General features: G+C 54.3%; 1 protein-coding gene across 1 annotated transcript in view; it reads right to left on the bottom strand.

Annotated features, from left to right (window-relative positions):
• Nucleotides 1-22,682, bottom strand: part of LOC116955990 (uncharacterized) — a 37,316-nt gene extending 14,634 nt beyond the window's left edge. The window contains exons 1-6 of the mRNA XM_076053839.1: nucleotides 22,567-22,682; nucleotides 19,146-19,212; nucleotides 18,659-18,876; nucleotides 15,550-15,688; nucleotides 8,844-8,966; nucleotides 8,013-8,201 (exon numbers count right to left, since the gene is read on the bottom strand). Coding sequence (XP_075909954.1) covers nucleotides 8,013-8,201; nucleotides 8,844-8,966; nucleotides 15,550-15,688; nucleotides 18,659-18,876; nucleotides 19,146-19,212; nucleotides 22,567-22,682 — 852 coding nt within the window. The remainder of the gene's footprint in view (nucleotides 1-8,012; nucleotides 8,202-8,843; nucleotides 8,967-15,549; nucleotides 15,689-18,658; nucleotides 18,877-19,145; nucleotides 19,213-22,566) is intronic.
• Nucleotides 22,683-22,994: the final 312 nt, after the last annotated feature.

The raw sequence follows: 22,994 nt of genomic DNA, 5'->3' as shown, positions 1-22,994 counted from the left end.
GCAACTGTTACGTGTGCATCGGGTCACCTTCACGGGGTGTCATCGTGACCCCGTGACCCCGTGACCCCCTGACCCCGCCCCCCCCCCCACGTTACACACAAGACGGCCAGACACCGGCGAGCCTAATGCGCGAACTCTGTGAAACTGGAGTTCGAAAAACGACACGGACAAGAGGGTTAGATTTCGATTTAAAGCTTTCGTGACTGCAAGGATTAATCTTCTTTGGTTCTTTCGATAAAGTCACGTAGAATGAGAATAAAATAAGAAATTGATAAAATAAAATAACACAATAATATTCTCACGACGTTTCGGCCACAACACAAGCGGCCTTCATCAGGTGAAGGGACGAGACTGTCTGGTAGGACAGCGCTGCCCTCCTGTCCTCCAGACAGTCTCGTCCCTTCACCTGATGAAGGCCGCTTGTGTTGTGGCCGAAACGTCGTGAGAATATTATTGTGTTATTTTATTTTATCAATTTATTATTTTATTCTCATTCTACGTGACTTTACCGAAAGAACCAAAGAAGAAGAGGGTTAGAGTCACGAACATCAAACAAACCCCGAGCTGCTTGCGGCCGCTCGCAAGCCGAGCCACCGCGAGAACGGCATTACCTTCGGCTGCAGAGCCACTCGCAATACGTAACCTGCGCTCGGATAACCACGGACAGTCGTCATTTGCTTCGATTTAAATTTGAGGATTAATTACACACTTGGCGTCGACTGGGTGGGTTAGTTGAAGAAGCACGTGCCCGGGCTTGCTGCGCGAACACACTGTCTCGGTGGGGCGGTGACGCGGATGCCCGCGGTTCGAATCCGGCGGGCTGCCCGGGTTAATACTGCGGTGCGTGCGTGCGTGTTAACTGCCATGCGGAACGGGTGAGAGACATCGTGTGTGCCGGTGTCACCGTACCAACTTTGCCAAGTCAAAAAAATGACTACGCAGGTGGCTCATTTGAGATTGCACACGGCCGACAATTTACTTCCTCGTGTAAACACGCCTAACAATAATTCATCATAATCATAGACAATCCAGAGAGTGCCACGGTAGAGAGGTTAAATATCCCACCTCTCTCCGATACCTTTTCGAATTCTACCGCTGCTTGTCGATTGGCGCGACGTCCGACGTTTCGCCACCCACCCCCGCCACCCCTCCCCACCATGTCGGGGTGGGGGGTGGGGGGGGGAGCTTCTTCTCCAACGGGACTGAAAAAGCTCCCGGGCCGCCACGAGGGAACAAAACGACGGGCGTCAGTCTCGATTACCGCCAAGCTCCGACAACAACAATCTGGCTCAGCTCGAGACGACGCGCTAACTACTCTCGCTTATCCACTGCACCTTCGACGGTGCAGTACGACGCTCGCCGCTTGGCCTTTTCGGGGTCAATTCGGGCCCTGCGCTTGGCAACCAACGATGTTTGGACCCCCCCCCCCCTACCTCCCCGCCACCCCCCACCCCCAGCAACGTACGGGACGCGACGCAGCCGTCGCGTACGTGGCACGAGACGGGGAGCCGCGACGTGGCGGAGTAACCGGCTTGGCCAGGTGGTATGAACAAGAGCAGCGTCCTTCACAGCCAACGCGCTCCCCCCACCACCCACCTCGCTCCCACCCCCCCAGGGGCCAACTGTGACTTCACTCCGCGGTGGGGAGACACGCGACACGGGACAAGCCACTCACGGGTGACTCTCTCAGTCGCTGCGGCATTATTAGTGTGGTAGTCGTCATTACGTTTTACCCGAGGGAAGCCTCGCCGAGTCTCAAAGAGGGTTTGGCGCTGCTGTTGAGGTCCGACAGACGGAAGCTGCTGTAGCAGCTGTCTGCCCGCTGTACAGTGGACATGCGTGCGCTGAGGCCTGGGATATTTGATCATTACTGTTATGATGATGATGATGCTTGTTTACCCAGGAGAGCCGAACTGAGTTGCAAGACTCGTTTTCACGAGGGTCCTGACAAGTTTTGGCAGCAAGGGGGGGGCGATGCCGCTACTTGCCGTGTAATCCCAACTGAGTCATTTGCAGTGTCGATTTTTTTTTTTTCAGCATTGGGAAGTTTTTAGTCGATGACCAGTGACATTGTTCTGGGGAACCTGGAGGAAACCCATGCAGGACAGGGGAGAGAACATTCACCACTCTTCTCTCTCACACTCACTCACGCTCAGCAGACCAGGGGAGAGAACATTCACCACTATTCTCACACTCACTCACTCACGCTCAGCAGAACAGGAGAGCGAACATTCACCACTCTTTTCACACTCACTCACACTCAGCAGAACAGGGGAGAGAACATTCACCACTCTTCTCACACTCACTCACACTCTGCAGAACAGGTGAGAGAACATTCACCACTCTTCTCACACTCACTCACTCACGCTCAGCAGAACAGGGGAGAGAACATTCACCACTCTTCTCTCTCACTCACTTACTCATTCTGCAGAACAGGGGAGAGAACATTCACCACTCTTCTCACACTCACACTATCTCAGAACAGGGGAGAGAACATTCACCACTCTTCTCACTCACTCACACTCTGCAGAACAGGGGAGAGAACATTCACCACTATTCTCTCACTCACTCACTCTCAGCAGAACAGGGGAGAGAACATTCACCACTCTTCTCACACTCACTCACTCACACTCTGCAGAACAGGTGAGAGAACATTCACCACTCTTCTCTCACACTCACTCACACTCTCTGCAGAACAGGGGAGAGAACATTCACCACTCTTCTCACTCACTCACACTCTGCAGAACAGGGGAGAGAACATTCACCACTCTTCTCACTCACTCACACTCTGCAGAACAGGGGAGAGAACATTCACCACTCTTCTCACTCACTCACACTCTGGAGAACAGGGGAGAGAACATTCACCACTCTTCTCACACTCACTCACTCACGCTCAGCAGAACAAGGGAGAGAACATTCACCACTCTTCTCACTCACTCACTCATTCTGCAGACCAGGGGAGAGAACATTCACCACTCTTCTCTCTCACACTCACTCACACTGCAGACCAGGGGAGAGAACATTCACCACTATTCTCTCACACTCACTCACACTCAGCAGGACAGGGGAGAGAACATTCACCACTCTTCTCACTCACTCACACTCTGCAGACCAGGGGAGAGAACATTCACCACTCTTCTCTCACACTCACTCACGCTCAGCAGAACAGGGGAGAGAACATTCACCACTCTTCTCACTCACGCTCAGCAGAACAGGGGAGAGAACATTCACCACTCTTCTCACTCACTCACTCACGCTCAGCAGAACAGGGGAGAGAACATTCACCACTCTTCTCACTCACTCACTCATTCTGCAGACCAGGGGAGAGAACATTCACCACTCTTCTCACTCACTCACACTCAGCAGAAAAGGGGAGAGAACATTCACCACTCTTCTCACACTCACTCACACTCTGCAGAACAGGGGAGAGAACATTCACCACTCTTCTCTCACACTCAAACTCAGCAGAACAGGGGAGAGAACATTCACCACTCTTCTCACACTCACTCACACTCTGCAGAACAGGGGAGAGAACATTCACCACTCTTCTCACTCACTCACACACTCACACTCTGCAGAACAGGGGAGAGAACATTCACCACTCTTCTCACACTCACTCACTCACACTCAGCAAAACAGGGGAGAGAACATTCACCACTCTTCTCACACTCACTCACACTCTGCTCACACTCACTCACACTCTGCAGAACAGGGGAGAGAACATTCACCACTCTTCTCTCACACTCAAACTCAGCAGAACAGGGGAGAGAACATTCACCACTCTTCTCACACTCACTCACACTCTGCAGAACAGGGGAGAGAACATTCACCACTCTTCTCTCACACTCAAACTCAGCAGAACAGGGGAGAGAACATTCACCACTCTTCTCACACTCACTCACTCACGCTCAGCAAAACAGGGGAGAGAACATTCACAACTCTTCTCACACTCACTCACTCATTCTGCAGACCAGGGGAGAGAACATTCACCACTATTCTCTCACACTCACTCACGCTCAGCAGAACAGGGGAGAGAACATTCACAACTCTTCTCTCTCACACTCACTCACTCTCAGCAGAACAGGGGAGAGAACATTCACCACTCTTCTCTCTCACTCACTCACTCAGCAGAACAGGGGAGAGAACATTCACCACTCTTCTCTTACACTCACTCACTCTCAGCAGAACAGGGGAGAGAACATTCACCACTCTTCTCACACACTCACTCACACTCTCTGCAGAACAGGGGAGAGAACATTCACCACTCTTCTCACACTCACTCACTCACACTCTCTGCAGAACAGGTGAGAGCGCACAAAACTCCACAAGAGTTTTGTTGGGTTAGATCACGTGAATATAAATGTGTCGTTACACCCGCCCCCCACCCGACACATCCAATTACTGTGGTTGTGTCACGTAAACCACGGGCTCAGCACACCGGTGTGTTGGAGAGTAAACCCACAACGTTTACAATTCGAGTACGACGTTTCGCCAGTAATTTCAACCTCCTCCTGCCAAGACCGGGAACGCGATCCAACCCAAAAGAAACCCCTCTAGTGTGAATAAAATTGTTCGCGAAAGCCTACCTCGTGTTAAAGTGGCGTACAGAAAGAGGTCCCGAGTCGGGAATCTGACCAAGGCCCCTTCGGCTTTGCTGCGGGGCACGAGTGTTTACCGCTGGCGCCACCCTACACCGCGCGTACAAGTTGATGGAAACAAAGCGCCACCCCGCCACCAAATGGATCTGCTGCAAGCGTTACCTTGATAGTAATTCCCACCACAGTGCTCATCACTCCAGACGTGTGGTATAATTGAGGAGGAGGAGGCAGGCTCTCCGTGCCGGAAGGTTTGCTAACCGTCGGTATGCGGTGTGCGCTCCAGGCCCAACCAAAAGAACCATCCGGGGGGGGGGGGGGTCATTTTCATTCGGCGCTCCGACATTCCACAACTAACCCCGCACAAATTGGATGAATAATTATTTTTTGATATATATTTATATATTTCTACGCTACCCATAAAATCTGACGAGGATGGAGGGGTTCTATTCTCGCGTGTGGCAATGTCTGTTTCGGGGGGGGGGGGGGGGGATAGGGGTGAACCGGCCAATTGGAACCGACGACCTTCCCGGGCGCCTCTTGAGTGAGCACGGACTACACACAGAGGAATGGGGTGGGAGGGGCGGGGGGGGGCAGGGGGGGGGGCACGGACACTCGATGAAAGTTCACAAACGGGTATTGTATTTTGGAAGGATTTCGTGGCCATGCCAAGGCATCCGACAAAAACACAGCGGCTTCACTGTCACACACTGCTGACACGCGGGTCCTTGTTCACGGCCGTGAGTCATTTACTCCGATTTGCGTTTCCGTGTCGCGCGCAGCAGCAACAGCAGCAACAGCAGCAGCACAAACAGCAGCAACAGCAGCACAAACAGCAATAGCACGAGCAGCAGCAACAGCAGTAACAGTAGCAGCAGCAACAGTAACAACAGAAGCAGCAGCAACAGCAGCAGCAACAGCAACAGCAGCAACAGCAGCAACAGCAGCAACAGTAGCAGCAGCAGCAACAGCAGTAACAGTAGCAGCAACAGCAGTAACAGTAGCAGCAGCAACAGCAGTAACAGTAGCAGCAGCAACAGCAGTAACAGTAGCAGCAACAGCAGTAACAGCAGTAACAGTAGCAGCAGCAACAGCAGTAACAGTAGCAGCAGCAACAGTAGCAACAGTAGCAGCATAAACAGCAGCAACAGCAGCAACAGTAGCAGCAGCAACAGTAGTAACAGCAGCAGCAAAAGCAGCAAAAGCAGCAACAGTAGCAGCAGCAACAGCAGCAACAGCAGCAACAGTAGCAGCAGCAACAGTAGCAGCAGCAACAGTAGCAACAGTAGCAGCATAAACAGTAGTAACAGCAGCAGCAAAAGCAGCAAAAGCAGCAACAGTAGCAGCAGCAACAGTAGCAACAGTAGCAGCATAAACAGTAGTAACAGCAGCAGCAAAAGCAGCAAAAGCAGCAACAGTAGCAGCATAAACAGCAGCAACAGCAGCAACAGTAGCAGCAGCAACAGTAGCAGCAGCAACAGTAGCAACAGTAGCAGCATAAACAGTAGTAACAACAGCAGCAAAAGCAGCAACAGTAGCAGCAGCAGCAACAGCAGCAACAGTAGCAGCAGCAGCAGCAGCGGCGGCGGCAACCATCCCTGTGAACTCTCGTCACGTTTGGCAGCAGGGAGGCCCTCACAGCAAGTAGCACCTGGGTTCAACCCCCGACTAGGGGCACCTTTCTGCGAGGGATTTGTACGGTCTCTCTTGCCCTGTTGTCCTGCATGGGTTTCCAACTGGGTTCTCTCGTTACCGCCGATAGATTGCACAGAAAAACCCATACAACGTAACCGGTATTGACCAAAAACCGATCCCGCCGATGCTGAAAAATCACCTGCCAATGACTCCAATGGGATTGCCACATACATCGCCCCCCTAAGCTGTGAAAAAACACTTGGCAGGACCCTCCCGAAAAGGAGCCTCGGGACTCGGTTCATCTTTCCTGAATAATAATAGAAAGTGTCCCACGCATCATCGCACGCACGTCCGCTGTATAACCGGCAGCAGCTGCTCCAACAGCCTCCGCGCCTATGCCAACCCGACAATGCCAAACCCGTAGACCCTGCCGCGCTTACGAGCAGCCCTCACTGTCCCTCCGTAAGTCCACCCCCCCCCCCCGCCCCCGCCAAGTCCAGCATCGTCTCGACGGTGAGGGGCCTTCAAAGTTTCCGAACAACGGCGCATTCGCGGGGCGAGGGCGGACCGCGGCGCGACGGTGAACGTCCGGAACGGTCGCGAGCCACGAGTCCTCCCGACGGGTCTTACCACATCGCAGGCCTCTCGGAACGGAACCCTTCCCTTTTACTCTCGGCCCCGCCTGTCACGAGAAGTCCTTCGGGAAGACACGCAACCGCGTGGCGGCGGGGGGGGGGGGGGGGGGGGGGGGGGGAGCCGGCACGGAACGTCGCGACGACGACGACGACACCGCCGTGCAACTACCGCCCTTGCGCGTGGCACCGGCGCTGCCCGGACGCGTCTGCCGCACACCCCCCGTACGACAGCGGCGGCGGTGACGGCACCCCGCAGCCGAATTGGCAGCGGGGAATATCGCCGCCGCGTGGGAGGGGCTGGCTAAAGGGGGCGAGCTCGGCACACGGGGGGGGGGGGGGGGGGCAGGGGGGGGGGCTCCCTTTCGCCGTGGGCGAGGCTTTGCCACAACACGCATGCCGGAGCCTGCGGACGGTACCAGGGCCGGCGGCGCTAGGGGGGCTGGGTGGCTGGGGTGAGGTGGGGGGGGGGGGGGCCCTGGACCACCGAATGTCCCTTCGGCCCGGCCAAGCTCGCTTTGCTTTGCACTGTGAATCTCTGTTATTACTGGGCACCAACGAAAGTAGCTGGAGCTGAGCCTGGGATGTGCTCACCACCACTGTGTGAACCACTGTTCCACTGCTCCAACAACAACAACAACACCCACCACCACCGTTCACCACTAAGTTGCGGTGACGTCACCGCTGCGCTCCTGTGCCAGGCCATGCGCACTTTGAGGCCACGTGAATTGTCGAAGTCTCGCAGATGGACCAGACTAGTAGATGCCCCCAGCTCCCCACGCAAACACACACACACGCTCTTCACACGCTTTACACACACATACATTTACAAGGGGATTAGTCGTGTCTACGTGCACACGCACAGCGTCATTGGCTTCCGCTGGTCGGCGACTGGGGCGACGACATCAAAGAAGGGGCCCTAACCTCACCGTTTAAGGGGTAAATACACTGGGAGCTGGATTTATGGACAGTCTTCATATAAGCAACACATCCTTACGATACACTGGCGGGGAGGTCAGTGGAGTGTGGTAGGGTGGTTACCAACAGGGCAAAGGCTGATTTAAGCACGCTACTCAGGATATAAGCAGCACACGTGGCCTTGCCACCCGACATGCGCGCTCAAGTCCATCCCTTCCTGGGCCTCGCTCACTCTGTCCAGGAAGGTGTAGAGCCGCACGGCCTGCTGGACGTGGGCCCGTCGGCTCTCCAGGCGCCGGCGGAAGTCGTCGGCGCGCGGCCGCAGCTCCCGCGCGGTTCTGGCGCACTGCTCCAGGCCGGGCTCCGCGTCGCCAAATGGCTCCAGCTCCCGCAGGACATCGGCGGCGTCGTCGCAGCGCTCCTGCACGCCACCAACATCGTCGTCGTCATGGTCGTCGCCGTTGTCGTCGTCAACGTCATCAACGTCATCACCGTTGTCGTCGTCAACGTCATCAACGTCATGACCGTTGTCATCGACATCGTCAACGTCATCAACGTTGTCATCGACACCGTCATCGACATCGTCATCGTCGTCAACGTCGTAGTCATTGTCAACGTCGTCAACGTCGTCGTCAAGGTCGTCGTCAGCATCGTCAACGTCGTCAACATCGTCGCCATTGTCGTCGTTATCGTCGTCAACGTTGTCATCATCGTCGTCATCGTCGTCGTCAATGTTGTCCACTGGGCTACGTGTAGCTCTTTCTCAGAAACGACAAGGCTGTCACAAATGAGAGCTCAACGAAGCGGCTTATCACGTGTGAAAATGTATCGCAGCCAAATACTCTAAACGCACGTTGATCCTAAATGTGGAGGCGAAAACCGGAGGACGCGGGAGAAAAATCCACGCGACTACGAGGAGAGGCACGCAAACTCCAAATATACAACAGGCATCAGGGTTGGGACCGAACCCACGACCTCCTACACACCAGGCGAGGGAGTTAACATCTCCAGGCCACGGCGGCTCAACGACAACGATGTGACGCGGGGTTTGTTTCTGGATCACCTTGGCTCTCGCGTAGAAGCTCTGGAACTCCTGGTGAGTGGTGCGCAGGCAAGCCAGAGAGTCCGGGAGAACGTCCGTACTCCGCAGCCCTCCCTCTCCCTCTTGCTCCAGCCAGCTTTGCATCTGAACGCCACGCGGAGCCCCGGGGGCGACGAGTGAGGTTTGCGATGTCCACGTGCGTCGAACCAAATCACTAACCCCGAGCCCTCCACCGCGCTCCTCAATCAGCCCAACTCTATCCGGACACAAGACCTCTCCTTCCTACGACCACCCTTCACCTGCCCCCATCCATGCCCAGCAACAGCGTCCATCTATCGTATCACATCACGCGCGTGCCCCGCTGGCTCCCATCCACGTTGCACCCATCTGTCACCCTCCTTCGCCATCACACTCCACCTTATTCCTCCTTCCCTAACCCCTGCAACAGCAGCTCCATTCCCAGCCACTGTCCCTCCATCCATTCCGTCACCTCCCCCGCGGACAGCCGCTCCACCGCACCCGTTGCTCCCCTTCTGCCCCTTAATGTACCGCCGTCGGTTTGTGCCGTGAAGCGCCGGGGAAAGGGCACGAGAAATATTCTAAACAGAACAGCGCGTTGAACTTCTTTCGCACCATACGTTGGGGCCAACCGTGCTAATCGTAGTTGCGGGGGGGGGGGGGGGGGAAGGACAACAATCTAATCAAGAAAAGTAATTCTAAAGAAATGGGTCTCTGCGTGAGTCTATGGGTCATTGCGCGAGCCTATGGGTCCCTGTGTCAGTCTACGTATGTACGTGAAACTTCTTTCGCACCGTACGTAGCGAACCGAGAAAATCGCAGGTGCGGGCGGAGGACAACAATCTAAACACAAAGCGTTTCTAAAGAAATGAGTTTTCAATGTCGGTGATTTAAAAGTGCACAGCTCCAGCGGCTTCCTAGCGTCGGCAGGAAGCGCGTTCCAGACGGCCGCGGGAAGGACATCTGAACGCGCGCGACGCGGTGACCACCACCGTCTCTGTTCGCTTCGTAGACAAAAGCCGCTGCTGCTATGCGAGGATGACCGGCAGTTCGCGTGATGATGGAATTCGGATGCGGACGAGAAAGCGTGGGGTTAGGACGGGGGCAGGTCAGGTGGGCAGGGGACGGAGGCCGAGCGACCCTGCGGGAAGACGTGGCGGCGTGGAGGGTCACGACGACGTGGAGGATAACGACGTGGATAATAACGACGTAAAGGATAACGACGTGGAGGATAACGACGACGTGGAGGATAACGACGGTTCCTGTGGACGGTGACATCGATGGAGGAAAGTTGACAGTGCAAATTTGAAATGTAATTGGTGGCGGTGACGAGGCCCCCGGCGGCAGTGCCTTCTCCCGAATGCCACGGTTCGAACCCGGCAGGCCGCCCTGGTCAATTACTGGCGGCGCGCGTTAACCGCAAGATGCGGCGACGCGCCGTTCCGCTTCGCTCGCTGCGGACGTTAGAGATCCCAGGGACGTCGTGCGAAGAGAGGAGGCCGTTGGTGTGCCGGCGTCACGGCGCGACAAATTCGAAATACGACACCGGAAATTACTCGATCGGGATCACACACAGCAGCAACATCGCCTCCCCCACTATGAAAATCCTGCAGACAACGTCGCTATGAGAACGAGAGCACCAATGGCAATGCACTCAATTGGTATGAGGGCCGAAATGCATCATGGAAACCAACTATTGTTATTATTACTACTACACCGTCAGCAGTGTGGGTGTGTGGAGTGAGGTGCAATGCTTTGATTGGTGTAAACCTACTGCCCCGCCCACCTCTAAACCTTTATAAACAGCTCTTTGATTGGTGTAGACTTACCGCCGGTGTCAGAGCCTTCTCCAACATTAACATTAGCTGCCCCGCCCATCTCTAAACCTTTATAAACAGCTCTATGATTGGTGTAGACCTACCGCCGGTGTCGGAGCCCTCTCCTACATTAACATGAGCTGCCTCGCCCATCTCTAAACCTTTATAAACAGCTCTCTGATTGGTGTAGACCTACTGCTGGTATCGGAGCCCTCTCCTACATTAACATTAGCTGCCCCGCCCATCTCTAAAACCTTCATAAACAGCTCTCTGATTGGTGTACTTACTGCAGGTTATGGAGACCTCTCCTACATTAACATTAGCTGCCCCGCCCACCTCTAAACCTTTATAAACAGCTCTTTGATTGGTGTAAACCTACTGCCGGTGTCGGAGCCCTCTCCTACATTAACATTAGCTGCCCGCCCATCTCTAAAACCTTTATAAACAGCTCTCTGATTGGTGTAGACCTACTACCGGTGTCGGAGCCCTCTACTACATTAACATTAGCTGCCCCACCCATCTCTAAACCTTTATAAACAGCTCTCTGATTGGTGTAAACCTACCGCCGGTGTCGGAGCCCTCTCCTACATTAACATTAGCTGCCCCGCGCATCTCCAAAACTTTTATAAACAGCTCTCTGATTGGTGTAGACCTACTGCCGGTGTAGGAGACCACTCCTACATTAACGTTAGCTGCCCCGCCCATCTCTAAAACCTCTATAAACAGCTCTCTGATTGGTGTAGACCTACTGCTGGTGTCGGAGCCCTCTCCTACATTAACATGAGCTGCCCCGCCCATCTCTAAAACCTTTATAAATCTGATTGGTGTAGACCTACTGCCGGTGTCGGAGACCTCTCCTACATTAACATTAGCTGCCCCGCCCATCTCTAAACCTTTACAAGCAGCTCTCTGATTGGTGTAGACCTACTACCGGTGTCGGAGCCTTCTCCTCCATTAACATTAGCTGGCCCGGCCACCTCTAAACATTTATAAACAGCTCTATGATTGGCGTAGACCTACTGCCGGTGTCGAGACCTCTCCTACATTAACATTAGCTGCCCCGCCCATCTCTAAAACCTTTATAAACAGCTCTCTAATTGGTGTAGACCTACTGCCCGTGTCGGAGCCCTCTCCTACATTAACATTAGCTGCCCCGCCCATCTCTAAAACCTTTATAAATCTGATTGGTGTAGACCTACTGCCGGTGTCGGAGACCTCTCCTACATTAACATTAGCTGCCCCGCCCATCTCTAAAACTTTATAAACAGCTCTTTGATTGGTGTAGACCTACTGCCGGTGTCAGAGACCTCTCCTACATTAACGTTAGCTGCCCCGCCCATCTCTAAAACCTCTATAAACAGCTCTCTGATTGGTGTAGACCTACTGTTGGTGTCGGAGCCCTTTCCTACATTAACATTAGCTGCCCCGCCCACCTCTAAACCTTTATAAACAGCTCTTTGATTGGTGTAGACTTACCGCCGGTGTCAGAGCCTTCTCCAACATTAACATTAGCTGCCCCGCCCATTTCTAAACCTTTATAAACAGCTCTTCGATTGGTGTAGACCTACCGCCGTTGTCGAAGCCCTCTCCTACATTAACATTAGCTGCCCTGCCCATCTCTAAACATTTATAAACAGCTCTTTGATTGGTGTAGACCTACTGCCGGTGTCAGAGACCTCTCCTACATTAACATTAGCTGCCCCGCCCACCTCTAAACCTTTATAAACAGCTCTCTGATTGGTGTAGACCTACTGCCGGTGTCGGAGCCCTCTACTACATTAACATGAGCTGCCTCGCCCACCTCTAAACCTTTATAAACAGCTCTCTGATTGGTGTAAACCTAACGCCGGTGTCGGAGACCTCTCCTACATTAACGTTAGATGCCCCGCCCATCTCTAAACCTTTATAAACAGCTATTTGATTGGTGTAGACTTACCGCTGGTGTCAGAGCCTTCTCCTACATTAACATTAGCTGCCCCGCCCATCTCTAAACCTTTATAAACAGCTCTATGATTGGTGTAGACCTACCGCCGGTGTCGGAGCCCTCTCCTACATTAACATGAGCTGCCCCACCCACCTCTAAACCTTTATAAACAGCTCTCTGATTGGTGTAGACCTACTGCTGGTATCGGAGCCCTCTCCTACATTAACATTAGCTGCCCCGCCCATCTCTAAAACCTTCATAAACAGCTCTCTGATTGGTGTACTTACTGCAGGTTATGGAGACCTCTCCTACATTAACATTAGCTGCCCCGCCCACCTCTAAACCTTTATAAACAGCTCTTTGATTGGTGTAAACCTACTGCCGGTGTCGGAGCCCTCTCCTACATTAACATTAGCTGCCCGCCCATCTCTAAAACCTTTATAAACAGCTCTCTGATTGGTGTAGACCTACTGCCGGTGTCGGAGCCCTCTACTACATTAACATTAGCTGCCCCACCCATCTCTAAACCTTTATAAACAGCTCTCTGATTGGTGTAAACCTACCGCCGGTGTCGGAGCCCTCTCCTACATTAACATTAGCTGCCCCGCGCATCTCCAAAACTTTTATAAACAGCTCTCTGATTGGTGTAGACCTACTGCCGGTGTAGGAGACCTCTCCTACATTAACGTTAGCTGCCCCGCCCATCTCTAAAACCTCTATAAACAGCTCTCTGATTGGTGTAGACCTACTGCTGGTGTCGGAGCCCTCTCCTACATTAACATGAGCTGCCCCGCCCATCTCTAAAACCTTTATAAATCTGATTGGTGTAGACCTACTGCCGGTGTCGGAGACCTCTCCTACATTAACATTAGCTGCCCCGCCCATCTCTAAACCTTTACAAGCAGCTCTCTGATTGGTGTAGACCTACTACCGGTGTCGGAGCCTTCTCCTCCATTAACATTAGCTGGCCCGGCCACCTCTAAACATTTATAAACAGCTCTATGATTGGTGTAGACCTACTGCCGGTGTCGAGACCTCTCCTACATTAACATTAGCTGCCCCGCCCATCTCTAAAACCTTTATAAACAGCTCTCTAATTGGTGTAGACCTACTGCCCGTGTCGGAGCCCTCTCCTACATTAACATTAGCTGCCCCGCCCATCTCTAAAACCTTTATAAATCTGATTGGTATAGACCTACTGCCGGTGTCGGAGACCTCTCCTACATTAACATTAGCTGCCCCGCCCATCTCTAAAACTTTATAAACAGCTCTTTGATTGGTGTAGACCTACTGCCGGTGTCAGAGACCTCTCCTACATTAACGTTAGCTGCCCCGCCCATCTCTAAAACCTCTATAAACAGCTCTCTGATTGGTGTAGACCTACTGTTGGTGTCGGAGCCCTTTCCTACATTAACATTAGCTGCCCCGCCCATCTCTAAACCTTTATAAACAGTTTGCCCTCAGAGACTAACCTCCCTGTTCCTTATGAGGGCCGCTTGTGTTGCGATCGAAACGTCGTGATATTTGTATTCACTTTATTTTGGTTACGTGACTTTACCGAAAGAACCATAGAATATTACGACGACACTTTGCTTACCCCAGAGAGCCTCACCAAGTCTTCATGATTCTTTTTCCAGGAGGGTCCCGCCAAGTTTTCGCAGTAGGGGGCGATGATTGCCACGCCAATCCCCAGCGGTGCAATTTTTCGAATTTGGACCACGACGTTGGCACGCAATGGCCGCCTCATTCAGAACCAATGACTCACACAGAGGCCCATGGACTCACACGGAGATCAATAGACTCACATACAGAACCATAGACTCACATCACACAGATCTATAGATTCACATACAGAGCCATACACTCACATAGACACCCATAGACTCACAGAGATCTATAGACTCACATACAGAACCACTCGCATAGAGACCCATAGACACAGATCTATCGATTCATATACAGAACCATACACTCACAGATACCCATAAACCCACACAGATCTATAGATTCACATACAGAACCACACTCACATAGACACCCATAGACTCACAGAGATCTATAGATTAACGTACAGAACCATACATACACTCACATAGACAACAACAACCGCCATTCGCCACTAAGTGGCGGTGACGTCACCACGATGCTTGTGCCAGGCCATGTGCACCTTGAGGCCACGTGAAGTGTCGAAAATCCGCTGGCAGGAGGTCACGGGGCAGACCCAGGTGCCACGGGTCGACTGACTGAGATGAGTGAGATGACTGGCTGATGCACCACCTGTGCCCCCTCCTGTGCCAACTTGCTGCGCTTTAGCCACCCTCCGTTGTTGTTGGAGGGCGACTGCCTCCAACTGCCCAGTAGCGTCCTTCATGAGCCTCCTCCACGTCCTCCTGTACCACATCACTCCATCTCTTTTCTAGCCCGTGGCACGCCCGTTTAGCCCCCTTGATCCGGCCGAACAAAAGCTGTTTAGGCATGCGGTGGCTGGGCATGCGGGCTACATGACCCAGCCAACGCAGCCTTGCCTGCCAGAGGAGCTCACCGATGGGACTTTGCCCAGGTCTTTCACACACGTCTCTATAGATCCACACCATAGACTCGCATAGACACCCATACTCACACAGAGATCTATAGATTCACGTACAGAACCATACACTCACATAGACACACACACAGACTCACACAGAGATCTATAGATTCACGTACAGAACCATACACTCACATAGACACACACAGACTCACACAGAGATCTATAGATTCACGTACAGTAACCATACACTCACATAGACACACACACAGACTCACACAGAGATCTATAGATTCACGTACAGAACCATACACTCACATAGACACACACACAGACTCACACAGAGATCTATAGATTCACGTACAGTAACCATACACTCACATAGACACACACAGACTCACACAGAGATCTAGAGATACACACGCGCAAGAGGGCCCATACCTGCGCGGCCCTCTTCTGCAAGGGCCAGTACGCCAGCAGGCGGTCGAGGCGGTGCGCGCAGGCGTTGGACAGCATGACGAGGTTGTGCACCTGCTCCTCCGCCTGCCCGTACAGCCGCGTCGCTCTCTCCACCGCGTCTCTGGAGGGGGGGGGGGGGGTGGCGCAGAGGGCAGAACGCGTGGCGGTCCACTTAGCATTTACCGCCGCATACGTGCTCGTCCGTTCGCGAACGTGCGAGCGCGCTGCTTGCCGCCATCGTCGCCGCTGTCGCGGTGGCCCAGTGGTGGTGCGTTTTGCCGCCTGTGGCAGAGGCTCGCCGCGCGAGTGCCCAGCCACCGCCCCGGAGCGCCGGGCGGATAAAACGCAGCAAGTTGGCACAGTAAGGGGGGGGGGCGCACAGCTGTCAACTCATCTCGGGCAGTCAATACATGGCACCTGCTGGGTCTGTCACGTGACTTCCTGTCAGCGAGCCTTCGACACTTCGCGTGGCCTCGGAGTGCACCTGGCCTGGCACAAAGCCGTGGTGACGTCACCGCCACTTCGATATGTTCTCCAAGTGTGGAGCGGTAGTGTAGCATGGTGCACTACGAACCCGGCGACCCGAGTTCGATTCCAACTTACGGCCAACACCAGTGACGATATTCTGAACCGGTCCTGGGCCTCCCCTAGGCCGACTCAACCTCAAATGAGTACCCGGTGCGGTGTGTAAAAATCACAAAAGGGGAGACAAAGGCGGCCGGGCGTGGTGTTGGCCACCCACCCCTTCGTGTGCCGTGCCGGCCTTCATAGGTGCTCGCTAACAGCACTTGCCCCAACAGTCTGTTACAGGCTACACGGGGGATCTTTGTCTTTGGCACGTTCTTCAGAGTGTGCGTGAGTGCGTGTGAGCCAGTGCGTGCGAGTGGGCGGAGTTTGAGAGTGTGCGGTGTTTGTATTCTCTCCCCCTGGCTCTGCGTGGGGTTTCCCTCCGGGGTTCTCATCTTTCCTCCCACAGCGCAGGAAAATGTTCACTGGTTCTTGGCCAAAAACATGCCAACGCTGAAAAACTACCTGCAGACGACTCAACCAGGAGATCACGCACAGCAGCGACATCGCTTCCCTACCGCGGAAAAAAAAAAACATTTGGCAGGACCCTCCACGAAAAAAAAAAGTCTTGGGACTCGGTTCAGCATTCCCGAATGATAATAATAATAAGAAGAAGAAATGTCCCACGCACCCTGAAAAATAAGTCTTGAGACTCACTCAAGGAGAAGAAGTAAAATATTTCTTTAAATGTCAATTGGTGCCTTTCTCTTTGACAAGGCCCCACTCTTGTTTCCGTCTCCGCTCTTTGCCGATTGTTTTGCAGCTCGGGACTCCCTTGACAAAAAGACAGAGCGCTTGCACGCGGTCTCGGTGGACTCTCACTTGGCTCGGAAAACAGGGCGTACTTTATACGTGCGTGCGCATGTGTGTGTAAGTGTGTACGTGCACGTTTTGTGGGGAGCGGCAGCGCTGCGGCTAGCGCGCCGCGCTACGATCACGGCGGTACCCGGGTTCGATTCCCGCTCGCGGCCAACGCGGTGACGATTATCTGAACCCGGTCCTGGGCCTCCCCTAGGTCAACTCGGTCTCAAATGAGTACCTGGGTGCGGTGTGTAGTAAACATCGCCACTGGGGAGACAAAGGCGGCCGGGCGTGGTGCTGGCCACCCACCCCCTCGTGTGCCGTGCCGGCCTTCATAGGTGCTTCTCGCTAACAGCACTTGCCCCTACAGTCTGTTAAGGATATGCAGGGGATGTTTGTCCTTGTATACGTTTTGGGGAGTGGGAGTGTATTTATGGATGTTGAAACTTATTTTCGCGCCACATGCGAGCTGCGCTACGAACCCGAACCTCCCCCCACCGAGTTCGATCCCCGCTCACGGCCTACACCAGTGAGGAATACCATGAACCAGTCCTGGGGTTCCCCTAGGTTGACTCAGACTTAAATTAGTACCTGGTGCGGGTTTGTAAACAGCGGCATCGAGGAGACAAAGGCAGCTCGGTGTGGTGCTCGCCACACATCCGCCTCGTGTCCAGTGCAGGCCTTTATAGGTGCTTCTTGCCAATTGCACTTGCCCCAACAGGCTGCGACAGGCTACACGAGGGATCTTTGCAACTGGACTTGGCGTACATTAATGTTAAGTCACACACACACGCACACGGACATTCATCTGTATGCGTGCAGGCATGTGAACCCACAGTGCGGCATATGCACGCATTGATTTATTATTATTATTCCTACACTTACTGAACCAGGAAAGCCTGAGTCTGAAGACTCTTTTACAGGAGGGTCCTGCCAAGACGTTGTCAACAGTGGAGGGGATTCTGCTGCTGGTGCTGCTGCTGTGTTTTATTCCAGTTTCAGGGGTAATCTTTCGGCCTTTGCGATGGTTTTTATTTTTTTGCCCAATACCATAGCTACGCCGTAGCTTTTATTTATTTATAAATCAATCCACGGCAGGGAACTGAGAACCCAGAGGAAGCCCGTGCAGAACAAACTCCGCACAACAGGCGGCCGGCTCGGGAATCCAACCAACCGGCTAATGAAGGCAAGACACGGAGCAACGCGGGGGGCGGCGGTGTGGCCGGCCTCTCGCCCGGCCGCCTTTGCCTCCCCGGCGGCGATGTTTACACGCCGCACCAGGCACTCGTTGGAGGCCGAGTCGAAACACGCGTGTGTACGTCCGTCCCGCGTACGTGAAGGTATGCGAGCCGGGAGCCCTGCGTAAACACGCGCGCGTGCGGTGCTAGCGCTGCTGCTGCTGCGAGAGGAATGCGGAGCTGGAAGTGGCTCTCGCGGAGCGGTGTGGGCGTTGGTTGCACTCGGGGAGGCGGAGGAGGAGGAGTGTGGCACGCAGGCACCGTGCTTCCCTCGCGTGAGAACAGGCCGTGCTATGTGCGGCGCACGGCCCAGCACTCGCACAGCTGTGCAAATCATCGCCCGCTTCCCTGCCAAGTGCCGTTTGTGCGTGCCTCCACCCGCCCCACCCTTCCCGCTACACGCTACCACCCACGCTGGTGTGCTCCACCACCACGCTGGTGTGCTCCACCAGACCCTGCCACCACGCTGGTGTGCCCCACCACACCCTGCCACAACGCTGGTGTGCTCCACCACACTGAAGTGCTCCACCACGCTGAAGTGCTCCACCACACCCTGCAACGACACCGGTGTGCTCCACCACACCCTGACACCACACTGGTGTGCTCCACCACCACGCTGTAGTGCTCCACCACACCCTGCCACCACACTGGTGTGCTCCACCACACTGAAGTGCTCCACCACGCTGTAGTGCTCCACCACACCCTGCCACCACACCGGTGTGCTCCACCACACCCTGACACCACACTGGTGTGCTCCACCACACTGAAGTGCTCCACCACACCCTGCAACCACACTGGTGTGCTCCACCACACTGAAGTGCTCCACCACACCCTGCCACGACACCGCTGTGCTCCACCACCACACTGAAGTGCTCCACCACACCCTGCCACCACACCGCTGTGCTCCACCACCACACTGAAGTGCTCCACCACACCTGCCCAACCTCACGCCGCGCCTGCCGCGTCGCTCGCCGTCGTGCGGCCGCAGGGTGGAGCCGTGGCGTCGTTGTGGATCGCGCTCGGCTCTCGTCCGCGAACCCTGCGACGCGAGTTGCATTCCGAGCCCCGTCGAACATCGGTGGGGAGTGAGATCGGAATCGGGGTAGAACCCCCCCCCCCCCAACCCCTCCCACCAACCCAGACGTACACCAACACACACCAACCGGCGCGGTGAAGTACGGTCAAACTACCGCCGATGGCGTGAGACGGTAAGGATGCGTCTTCATCCAGCAGCGGATTAACAGAGGGATGCAAATTCATTAAAACGCAATCTTTTAATGCAGGGTAGTCCTCTACTTACGATGGAGATGCGTTAAGACGACCCCCATCGTAAATCAAAAATATCGTAAGTCGAAGATGGCCTTAGCCTACCCAGGAGTCTTAAAGGATGGTGATAATTTAGCAAAACAGAGCAATTTACAGTACTGTACTGTATAAACTATATACTGTGTGTATTTATGAATTACAATACTGTATTGCACAGTAAAATGTAAAGTAAAAAAAAACAAGGTAAATTCTTAGCCTACCTATATGACCTGCAATTTCATAGAAAGTTTTTTTTCAGGAAACAATCCTATCTGCTATATATATAAAAAAAAACAACGTACAGCATCGTACCTCGTAGTACGCTGCTGCGTTTGCCTGCACGCGCGAAATGTAATATATTTAACAATTTTGTCGTATCGCTATCGCCATCGTAAGATCGAAATATCGTAAGTCGGGGACCGTCGTAAGTCGGGGACCGTCGTAAGTCGGGGGCTATCTGTATTCAATCTCGCCAGCGTAGTTGCACAGCAGAAGGTAAAGGCGAAGCCCCTGCAACTGCTCGCTCTTACACCACTGCTGGCGGAAGGGCCTCCTCCACCAGAGGCAGCTCTGCAGAGCTCTTTCTAGAGGGAACTTTGGCCTACTCTTCACCCCACCACGAGCGACCTGCCGACCATAGACTAACCGTGGCACTCGCATTCATACTCCAGGGCGGACGGAAGGCATGGAGATGGAACCGGTGGCCGCTGGATTGCGAAGTCACCATTGCACAGCAAAGGCGCGTTTAAACAACATTTTTTTTTAAACCAGGTAAGGCCCCCAACTGAGCTACTATAACAGCTGTTTTCAGAAGGGGATCTGTGACTAGCGACAAAGGTGGCGTATCATCGTCGCTTGGAAATTTCTAACAGCAAGCGAATACTCTAAACGCATGTTATTTCAAAACACGTGGATGGAAAAAAATCAGAGGACCCGGACAAAAATCCACGTGACCACCACGGGGAGATAGAGAGACCCTGACCCCTGCAAATATACAGCAGGGGTCAGGGTCTGGATCAAACCCACGACCTCCTGTATACCAGGCGAGGCAGTTAACATCTCCTAGCCACCGTGGCGCCCCTGTTTGCCACCTGTTGCAGAGGTTCACGGTTCGAGTCCGGCAGGCCGCCCTGGTTAATGCTGCGGTGGGTTGACTGCCATTAACGGTGAAAACACTACGCGCCATCGGCTTCACGGCGGATGTTAAAGATCCCCCTGGTATCGTTGGCAAGAGTGAGGCAGTTGTGGTTACCGGTGTCACAATCAACATTGTTGCCACGTTTGTAAAATTGCACCGCAAATGACTCGGTTGGAATCCACTTACCAATGGTCGCCCCCCAAGCGTCGTGAGATTTAGTGAGGCTTTCCTGTGGGTGCAGGTAGACCCAGTCCCTGGTTCTAACACAGTGGGTACAGGTAGACCCAGTACCTGGTTCTAACACAGTGGGTGCAGGTAGACCCAGTCCCTGGTTCTAACACAGTGGGCGCAGGTAGACCCAGTCCCTGGTTCTAACACAGTGGGCGCAGGTAGACCCAGTCCCTGGTTCTAACAGTGGGTGCAGGTAGACCCAGTCCCTGGTTCTAACACAGTGGGCGCAGGTAGACCCAGTCCCTGGTTCTAACACAGTGGGTGCAGGTAGACCCAGTCCCTGGTTCTAACACAGTGGGTGCAGGTAGACCCAGTACCTGGTTCTAACAAAGTGGGTGCAGGTAGACCCAGTCCCTGGTTCTAACACAGTGGGTGCAGGTAGACCCAGTCCCTGGTTCTAATATAGTGGGTGCAGGTAGACCCAGTCCCTGGTTCTAACACAGTGGGTGCAGGTAGACCCAGTCTCTGGTTCTAACACAGTGGGTGCAGGTAGACCCAGTACCTGGTTCTAACACAGTGGGTGCAGGTAGACCCAGTCGCTGGTTCTAACACAGTGGGTGCAGGTAGACCCAGTCCCTGGTTCTAACACAGTGGGTGCAGGTAGACCCAGTCCCTGGTTCTAACACAGTGGGTGCAGGTAGACCCAGTACCTGGTTCTAACACAGTGGGTGCAGGTAGACCCAGTCGCTGGTTCTAACACAGTGGGTGCAGGTAGACCCAGTCCCTGGTTCTAACACAGTGGGTGCAGGTAGACCCAGTCCCTGGTTCTAACACAGTGGGTGCAGGTAGACCCAGTCCCTGGTTCTAACACAGTGGGTGCAGGTAGACCCAGTCCCTGGTTCTAACACAGTGGGTGCAGGTAGACCCAGTCGCTGGTTCTAACACAGTGGGTGCAGGTAGACCCAGTCGCTGGTTCTAACACAGTGGGTGCAGGTAGACCCAGTCCCTGGTTCTAACACAGTGGGTGCAGGTAGACCCAGTCCCTGGTTCTAACACAGTGGGTGCAGGTAGACCCATTCCCTGGTTCTAACACAGTGGGCGCAGGTAGACCCAGTCCCTGGTTCTAACACAGTGGGTGCAGGTAGACCCAGTACCTGGTTCTAACACAGTGGGTGCAGGTAGACCCAGTCCCTGGTTCTAACACAGTGGGTGCAGGTAGACCCAGTCCCTGGTTCTAACACAGTGGGTGCAGGTAGACCCAGTCGCTGGTTCTAACACAGTGGGTGCAGGTAGACCCAGTCCCTGGTTCTAACACAGTGGGTGCAGGTAGACCCAGTCCCTGGTTCTAACACAGTGGGTGCAGGTAGACCCAGTCCCTGGTTCTAACACAGTGGGTGCAGGTAGACCCAGTCCCTGGTTCTAACACAGTGGGTGCAGGTAGACCCAGTCGCTGGTTCTAACACAGTGGGTGCAGGTAGACCCAGTCGCTGGTTCTAACACAGTGGGTGCAGGTAGACCCAGTCCCTGGTTCTAACACAGTGGGTGCAGGTAGACCCAGTCCCTGGTTCTAACACAGTGGGTGCAGGTAGACCCAGTCCCTGGTGCTAACACAGTGGGTGCAGGTAGAAACAGTCCCTGGTTCTAACACAGTGGGCACAGGTAGACCCAGTCCCTGGTGCTAACACAGTGGGTGCAGGTAGTACAGCTGGTACCAGGTAACAAGAGAGTGCAGGTAGCACATCACAGCGGACGGCAGGCAGAGCCTCCCCCTCCCCCCACCTGCAGTCGGGCGAGGCGGTGGCGCCGGTGCTCTCCTTGCGCAGGCGCGCCAGCGTGGCGCCGCCCTCCAGCTGCAGGCCGACGAGACGCTCGTCCTGCAGCGCCGCGCGCATCATGCGGCCCTGCCTCTCCCGCTCGGCCGCCGCCTCCTGCGCCGCACGCCGGGAGGCGGGTGGGGAAGACCCGGCGAGAGGTGGTGAGTGGTGGTGGGGGGGGGGGGTGGTGGTGGTGGTGGGGGGGGGTGGTGGTGGGGGGTGGTAGTGGGGGGGGGGTGGTGGTGGGGGACAGCGGGGGGGAGGGGTGGCACTGCGGCTCACGCGGCCGATTTTTTTTTTATGCCGGAACTTTTTCCCCGTTCGCGTTCGTTACCGAATTACGAAAATATGAACCGATAAAAAAAGAACCGATAGAAAAAGAAACGATGAAAT

This window comes from Petromyzon marinus, chromosome 63 (assembly GCF_048934315.1).
Source record: "Petromyzon marinus isolate PM22_M1 ecotype Great Lakes invasive population chromosome 63, UKy_Petmar_22M1.pri1.0, whole genome shotgun sequence".
Taxonomy (NCBI): domain Eukaryota; kingdom Metazoa; phylum Chordata; class Hyperoartia; order Petromyzontiformes; family Petromyzontidae; genus Petromyzon; species Petromyzon marinus.
Note: the sequence above shows the minus strand (reverse complement) of the source record. Positions and strands in the feature narration are given on the sequence as shown.